This window comes from Sinocyclocheilus rhinocerous, unplaced genomic scaffold, assembly GCF_001515625.1.
Source record: "Sinocyclocheilus rhinocerous isolate Xijiao unplaced genomic scaffold, SAMN03320098_v1.1 scaffold409, whole genome shotgun sequence".
Classification (NCBI taxonomy): domain Eukaryota; kingdom Metazoa; phylum Chordata; class Actinopteri; order Cypriniformes; family Cyprinidae; genus Sinocyclocheilus; species Sinocyclocheilus rhinocerous.
The window spans coordinates 285,186-294,360 of record NW_015635191.1 but is presented as its reverse complement, the minus strand read 5'-3'; the positions used below and the strand labels follow the sequence as shown (position 1 = coordinate 294,360).

Here is a 9,175-nt window from a genome sequence, read left to right as displayed (position 1 = left end):
ATATGATTGACCTGAAGAATGAAAGCTATATCATACACTTGGAAAATCATTAGCTTTATCACGCTCTTAGACACTAGGTGTGTGACAACACACTTAGCTCACGAGATGAGACAAAATACAGATACTTGGCTCACTAGAACGAGACAATGTTTTAATACTTGAAGACATTTTCAAATGATAAAATATTTGTCTTTTAATCACAAAAAGTAAAACAATGCAGTTGTATTTTGAAATGATTTAACTAATCTAGTGCTTAACTAATTATTATTTTGCGAATCAAGTAATCTACTAATTATTTTGACAAGTAATCTGATATTTTTTAGTAATACAAATATAACGAAGTGGAAAAACAGGCTTTAATATGACTATTTTTATATATAATGTAACGATGAGGCAATAATAATTGGCCCCAAATAAAGTATCAAAACAAAGTACATGGTTTTATTGAACAACACTGTTAAATACATAATGTAATATGCCTATATTATAACAAACACCTGCAGAGGGCGCCAACGGCCTGGTGATGTTTCATATGATTCAACGACGTTTACATCCATTTAATTTTAATATTTGGCCACATGCAAAGTCAGAAAATTTTATTTTGAAATCGTGATGTACAATAAATCGCATATTTAGAAATATGTTGATGTATTCTCTCCTGTGTTGGCATAGGTTTAAATGGTTTACGTTACAAATCAAGCGAGTTTTCGAACGTGATATCAACAAGTGTTTTTAAATGTAGGATGACCATCTTTTTTTCCCCCGCAGCCAAACGCCGCACGCCGGAGATCCTTTAACTTTAAGCCCTGATTACATTAATGAGAGTAAAATACAGATATTTGTATTTTAAAATTCAACTTCAATTCTTAAAATAAAACAACTTACTAATTTATGATTGTTTTTGTTTTTTTAAATCTTTTGAATTCGGGCCGAAATCTGACCTATAAATATGAATGAACATTTCATCTTCAACATGTTGTATGTGCGTTTTGAGCCTGTCTTGTTCATTATTGTATTGTTTGATTTCTCTAGATCCAGAGCAGCACTTTTAAAATTCAACTTCAATTCTTAAAATAAAACAACTTACTAATTTATGATTGTTTTTGTTTTTTTAAATCTTTTGAATTCGGGCCGAAATCTGACCTATAAATATGAATGAACATTTCATCTTCAACATGTTGTATGTGCGTTTTGAGCCTGTCTTGTTTCATTATTGTATTGTTTGATTTCTCTAGATCCAGAGCAGCACTGTTTTGATTTCACTGATTTCACAGACCGCGTCTTTCTTTCTCCAGCAGACAATAATGCAGCACAAATGTTGTTGTTCGGTTCGCTCCGATGCGGTCGCTTTGAACAAGACACAGAACGAGAAGATCCGAACAAACGCTGCTCTTCATCTTGATAATATAAACGCAGAATAGGACGATATACAGTCAATTCTGAATTGCACGATATAAACTCAGAATTGCACGATACAAACTCAAAAACGCAAGATATGAGGGGGCTGTACAAGCCATAATTCATAATTCATTCATTCATAATTCATTCATACATTTCTTGTTTCGAGTGAAAAATTTAAGGGGGTCTGAATACTTTCCGTACCCACTGTATATACACTTTTACTTTTCAACACATACATGTATTCTGACTTTCATTTACACTTCCACACATACGTATTCTTTATTTTTACATACCTACATTCTAACATGCATATACATATATTTTAAATTTCACATATGTATATGTTTCTTACTCGTATGCATGCATGTCTGATCTTTTTTATCCATTTCTTCCTCTTTAAGCAGGAAATACATGTGCAAGACTGGCTCAACTCATCCTAACACAACTATACAATTATGCTCTTCAAAGCCATCCGGTTTTCTTTTCAAGTACTTTTTTTTATTTTTATTTTAAAATATCATTATATAACCCACTTGTTCTACAGCTATGTACAAAGGATGCACTGATCAGGATTTTTTTGTGACCGATTCCAATTGCCGATTTTTTTTTTACAATAAAATGGGCCAATTCCCATACTCGTTGCCAATTTCTTTTTTCATTTATTAATTGTAATAGATTAATTTATGACAAGAGTGCACCTCAAAACATATACACCATAACAGGAGCTCTGACCTTTGTCACAAAAAATTCTATTCGTTTCCTTTTTTCCTGTTATGGTGTATATGTATATACTATCAATATATTCTATCACGTTTTAGTAATCATCATATATTATATATCATTTGAAAGCTTAAAATCTCAAAATTCATCCTGTGAAAACCGTTTTGAAATCAGACATTGCGTTACCATAGAAATGGACCTTAAAATCTTTTTAGTGCGGGGTGTCATATTCCAAATGTATCACGGTCTTTTAGAACCAAAACTTTTTAGAATCTTGACAAAATGCATATCATCGGAAAGGTCTGAGTCTCAAGATTCAAGATTCCATATTTGGTGGTTATTTTGTGATAGGAGTAATACTGAGAGAGAAATTTATACATTTGTGACAGAAAAATGCATCAAAAAAATTCAATGGGGTTTGGATGGCACCTGGTGGCTGTTTGTGGTATAACACCTAAACAAAATTGTATAGTAACCTCAATTTTTTTTGTATCAACTTCAAATTTGGAACACAACTTATTTAAACATGGCTTTAATTTTATGCTGAATTTGGATTAAAACCTATTTTGTCAAATATTTATTTTATATAAAATAAAATAAAAATAGTATAGTACATTTTCTTTACAGTAAATTAACTTCTATAAAAAAAATTTAACTTTCATTTTTTGAAATGATTTCACTTCTGCAATAATCTGCTGATTGTCTTCTTTAAAAGAGACCAACCTTAGGTCTGTATTCAAAAGCATTCAATATTTTATTATTACTGTTTTATTACCTTATTTATATGTATATCTGCACTATGTCTGTACTTTCTGTACTGGAAGCTCCTGACACCAAGACAAATTCCTTGCATGTGCAATAAAGCTCTTTCTGATTCTGATGAAAAGGCAAATTCACTTTCTGACAGCAGGTGGCGCTTATAGAACAGCAGCGGCGATAACCCCCACCCCAATTCAATATTTATGGTTTTCTTCCAGTATTTTGAGCATCTCAAACAATGCATTTGTTCTGTCTGGTACAGTATTTATCTGTATTATCTCCTCTTCGTGTCCGTCTTCAGTGCATATTTCTTACAGATAATATCATGATGATCACTACATGTCAGGAATAACTATGCGCGCTCTCACACATGCATATATTCTTCTCTTACACATACATATTTTCTTTAGACATACATGCATTTTCTTCTTACACATTTATTTTGTATAATATTAAATGTATATTTTGAATACATTTGCATAAGAGCAAAATCTATAAATGTGTGCGTAAAGTATATGAATATAAGAGGTAAATATATAAATGCGTGCATTAAAATGTGACTGTGAGAGCAAAAATGTATGAATGTGAAAGGAGAATGGAAGTGTGTGAAAGTAGAAATATATGTATGTGAAAAGAGAATATAAGTGTGTTAGAGCGCCAGAATGAATTATGGCTTGTATGGCCCTTCGTAGTAAGAAACTCTGAATTGGACGATATAAACTCAGGGTTGCTGCAGGATGTTTAAGCTCAAATTTAAGACTTTTTTACATTAATTTAAAAATGCACTAAACAAATATAAGCTATAATGTTTTTGTTATGTGAAATAATTTTTTTTTCATATATTATTTTCAGACGTGAGCAGACCTGTACTCACGTAATTAACGTTACGCATTTAACGAACACTTACAAGCGCGCACTTTGGCAGAATTCAATTCAAATAGTCATCAGCAGCCATTAGTTCGGTAAAATTGAGCCTCAGAATGGACACATTTGTTATTAAGGGAGAAAAATGAAATCAGGTGTTTTAGTAATGGTGAGTAGAATTATTTCTTTATTTATTTCAATGAATGTAATCGATTCGATATCATAATATTTAGGCTATAATATTATAATTCTGGTTGGTTTGTATTGGTGACGTAATATGTAAATGATATGCGGCCCGTGAGACTTGCACTTGGACCAACACGAAGTCTTTCTTTCCAAGAAAACTGAATTTAAAACCAGAATTTATAGAATATATTGAAATAAATTAGGTTAAATATTTCAAGAGGGTTACCAACGGGTATGTTTTATTATTAATTAATTTATACAATTAAACAACTACTTAATTCCTTAAAAATAATAATATACAGAATTGAATAGCAAGTGCTATAAAATAGTATGAGACGCTGATACATACATACAAAAAATAAATAAAATAATAATAAAAAAACTATAGGGTCCTAGAAATGTGGTCCTGAAACTACAGCCTCCAGTATTGCAGGAATACCCTACTCACAACAGGCTTATTGAAAATGCACATTCATTCTCTGCCAGCAGAAGGCGCTTTCGTAACAGCAGACCTATAACTGTTTCCCCGGTAACCGCAGACCTATATCCGTTTCCCTTGTAACAGCAGACCTATAACCGTTTCCCCGGTAACCGCAGACCCTATATAACCATGTATGTGACAAATAAAAATCTTGAATCTTGAACTTCTCATTTCAGGCTTTAAACCATTTTTAAGAAAATCGATGAGTCAAATTATTATATTAATTAAATAACATACAAACACATTTTACTGTTTAGATTTTTATAATGAGTTATCTACTTATTGATCCACTAGTTCACATTTACAGCTCTGCGTGTTTGAAGGGTAAAAACATGGGTCGATTTTCACATTGGTCTGAACAAAAACAACCCAATGTTCCTGCTTTCTAGGACCCTACTTTTTTGTGACAGCGCCATCTAGCCAATTCTATTCCACTAGAGGAGACCCGATTCAAACATCAAACACACATCAGACGTGAAGCTGCGCTGCGGCTAATGAACTGAAGTCTTGCATATAACCTCGCACACACGAAGTCTTTCTTTCCAAGAAAACTGAATTTAAAACCAGAATTTATAGAATATATTGAAATAAATTAGGTTAAATATTTCAAGAGGGTTACCAACGGGTATGTTTTATTATTAATTAATTAATTTATACAATTAAACAACTACTTAATTCCTTAAAAATAATAATATACAGAATTGAATAGCAAGTGCTATAAAATAGTATGAGCCGCTGATACATACATACAAAAAATAAATAAAGGATTATTGAAAATCCACATTCATTCTCTGCCAGCAGAAGGCGCTTTCGTAACAGCAGACCTATAACCGTTTCCCCGGTAACAGCAGACCTATAACCGTTTCCCCGGTAACCGCAGACCTATAACCGTTTCCCCGGTAACCGCAGACCTTTTAACCGTTTCCCCGGTAACCACAGACCTATAACTGTTTCCCTATATAGACCTATAACGCAATTGCATGATATAAACTCCGAACTGAAACAAACTCAAAATAGCGAGATACAATCTCAAACGCAAGATATACACAACTGTAAGAAACTGAATTGTGAAACAAAAGAATTGTGCGATATAAACTCAGAATATATACTTTTTTCTTAGCAATCCTGAGTTTATATTTCACAATTATGAATTTATATCTTGCAGTTGAGTTTCTCAGAATTGCGATAAAAAATGTTGCAGTTACCTTTTCAATTTTTTTTTCTGTATTGCATAAAGTGCTATAGAAATAGATACTTGACAAATCAAACAGAAAAGCTGAAATCTGTTTACATTGATCTGCTCAACAGGAATCCATCCAGTGGCACAAAGTTCCTATAGTTGAGGAAACTCCCACATACGAGCCTTTACAGAAACAGACTGAGAATATGAATGTGAAAGCTGGTGGTTTCCACATACGCACGTCTGACACTGATCTGATAAACCCACGAGCGTTTGGAGCACTTTGCGATATTTATGCGCCTCGGTTCTGCTCTTTACGGTCATATTTCCAATCAGAGCTGGAATCCGGTGCACGGCGGTGCCAAGCGCTTGGCCATTTACTCTGAGAGGAGCCGCCGTCTGTACACAAACGTCAGGACTCAGTCATGGAAACGGTCTCGTTGTGCTCGTAAACTCGTACCAACTCTAACCTCATCCTGAGCCGCAGACATAACAGCGGACGTCTCTGCTCACCTGCTTGGTCTTTGACCTGCTGATCGTGTCTGAAAGAGGCTTCTTCTTCTCTTTCACTGCAGTTTTGGAGAAGAGATCGACAAACTCGTCAAAATCCACGGATGGCTCTTCGATCTTCTCCCACACGAGAGCATGAGAGTCCCTGCGGAGGAAAACAGACTTTAGAGGAGAAAAAGACCTGCTTTATCAACAACTCCTCAGAAAAAGAAAAACACATGGCAATCTTTTTACAAAAGAAAGAAAGAAAGAAACAAACAAACAAGACAATTAAATGAATAAATGAAAAAAATGAAAAAAATATCTAACAAAACAAATGAAACAGACAAAAACTAGAAAAGAAAACAAAAACAAAGAAAGAAAATTAAATGAAAGAAAGAAAATTACGAATGAATGAATGAATGAATGAATGAATGAACGAAAATCAAACAAAAAAACAAGAAAGAAAAGACAATTAATTGAAATCAATGAAAGAATTAAAAAATTTTCCTGAACTCTCATTAACAAAATTCAATTCAGTAAACTCATTGCTGAATTAAATAAAAACAAATAAATTAAATGTTTGTTAATTTATTAAAGCATTCGTTAATTTATTATTATTTATTATAAATATAAAAACATTTTAATAAAAAAAAAAAATCAACAGCTGAAATCAACATGTTCATCATTTACAGTAATTAATATTGACCGTGTGAGTCATGCTATAATGGGTGGTGTTGCTAGGGCACTGCATTTGGTTGCTAGGGTGCTCTAAGTGCTTTCCTTCTGACTAGAATGTAAAGTGTGTTCTGGTCTGTAGATGTGGCTCAGGTTCCTCCTCTGTATTTTTCATCTGTTTTATGGTTCAGCAGCTGAAAATGGTGCATCTGATCACTCAAATCACTAACTATAAGCACTAGTGAGCAATAATGATTATTGCCTTATTAAAAACTACAGTAACTATGGTATTCTGGTAATTAGTGTGAGGGGAACCGATCAAAACAGCAGCAGAACAAAATGAAGAAATGACTGTAGAATGATGGTACTTTTTGGTGTGCAGCTGTATTCGGGTCCAGTACAGCGGTTTCATTGGTCTCGGTGGCTCCACCAAGCTTTTGCGAGGCGGTTTCTCCTGCGGAGCTCCTAACGCGTACAGACCCAGCGGGAGCGGCGGAGGCAGAGAACCCAAACCGAAGGCCAGAGGAGGACCAGGAGCCAACGGCGGAGGACCTGGAGGAGGAGGAGGAGGAGGAGGCGCACCCATTCCTGGTAGAGGAGGCGCAGGAGGAGGCGCAACCACTCCTGGTAGAGGAGGCGCAGGAGGAGGCGCAACCACTCCTGGTAGAGGAGGCGCAGGAGGAGGCGCAACCACTCCTGGTAGAGGAGGCGCAGGAGGAGGCGCAACCACTCCTGGTAGAGGAGGCGCAGGAGGAGGTGCAACCATTCCTGGTAGAGGAGGTGCAGGAGGAGGCGCACCCATTCCTGGTAAAGGAGGTGGAGGAGGAGGAAATGAACTGCCTGGCGGAGGAGGTGGTGCAGAAAGAGCGCTCATTCCTGGAAGTGGAGGTGGAGGAGGAGGTGCACACATCCCGGATGGAGGAGGAGGTGGTGGTGGAGGAGGCACCGAAGCGCCCGGCAGCTGCTGGCACATGCACACAAACGCTTGAGAAGCATTCTCAGTTTCTGATGGCAGCGAGGAGTCACTCCTCCCGGGCCCCTGCGCCTCCACAGGAGAAACTTTAAACCTAAAGCTCTCCTCCATGGGAGACGTCTGCACCGATTTGGCCTCCAGCGGCAGCAGCGCAGTGTTCTCTGTCTGCAGGTCCACATGGCAGACGTCCGGGAGGAGGCGCTCCTCTCCTCCGCACTCCTGGTCCTGTGTCAGCAGCACCTCCCGCTCCAGCAGGGGCTGCTGTTTCTCCAGCTCGGCGATCTTACTGCGCAGGTCTTCGATGGTCTGCTCCAGCTGCTCGATCACGCAGACGTGCTCCTGCTTCAGATGCACCGTCTTTATCATAGACTCCTCCTGCGGAGACAGAGACAGGCGTGATGAAAAGCAGACCAACGCCGCAGACAGAAACAGACATAAATCTGAGCTTCTCGTGCACTGGATTCCGCGAAGTCACTCGCGTTCGTGTCACGCGGTTAAACGTGTTTCCTGTGGGAAGAAACAATGCTGAAGTGTGGACCGAACTGATGAGGAGCAGCTGCTTTCAGACTCAAAACACAACAATAGATGCCCACAGTCCTCTGAATTCAACAGACCCCGGGGGAGACACCCCACAGGACCTAATAGAGAGCAGCACACACGAATGTTTAATGAGAAACACTGTGAGAGAATGAACAGAGAGAGAGCATCGCCCTGCTCGTCTCTTAGTGGCTCTGACAGAAGTTTTCAATCAGTATTGCCAGGCTAATATTTAGCAGGAATGCTTGTTCAAATATATTTATGCATTTTTCATAAATATAAAATACATTATTTTATTTTATTCAAATAAAAGTAAAACATTTACATAATTATATAAAATTAATAGTTATTAATAAGCATTAAAGACTAAGGTATTAATTTATATAAACAATTAATTATTGCTAATTGTGTATAAAATTCTTTATATATTATAGTAATAATCTGAAATATTTAAATATCAATTATTTATATAAACCTATTAAGGCCATTATTAATCATTAATTGTGTGCATACAATTATTATTAATAATTTTATAATAATTGCTTATTTAAATTTTATTTTATAAAAGTTTATTTAAACAAAAACAAAGTATTTACATAATCATATAATAATAATAGGTAATTAAATACATTTCATATTATATATAATGTAAACAAATGCATATAATTAATTATTCATAGTAATATATTTAATATTGTATCATGTAAATGTAAATTAACTAATAATTCATATTTAATAATTGTTAATTGTATATAGTTATTTTGTGTGTACATAATGTATTTTTGAAAAAATGAATATACATTTTAAAATTATTTATATTAATAAAATTATCGAATTAAATTATATTTTATAGCATTTTATTTAAACCATTTACACACACATATACATACACGCATATATATATATA

The 9,175-nt window shown here is 35.5% G+C and overlaps 1 protein-coding gene across 1 annotated transcript in view; it reads right to left on the bottom strand.

The window, feature by feature from the left end:
* Positions 1-5,752: 5,752 nt before the first annotated feature.
* LOC107746748 (formin-2-like) overlaps positions 5,753-9,175 on the bottom strand; it is a 5,335-nt gene continuing 1,912 nt past the window's right edge. The window contains exons 3-4 of the mRNA XM_016561039.1: positions 7,127-8,106; positions 5,753-6,246 (exon numbers count right to left, since the gene is read on the bottom strand). Of these exons, the coding sequence (XP_016416525.1) occupies positions 6,063-6,246; positions 7,127-8,106 (1,164 nt within the window). The 3' untranslated portion in view covers positions 5,753-6,062. The remainder of the gene's footprint in view (positions 6,247-7,126; positions 8,107-9,175) is intronic.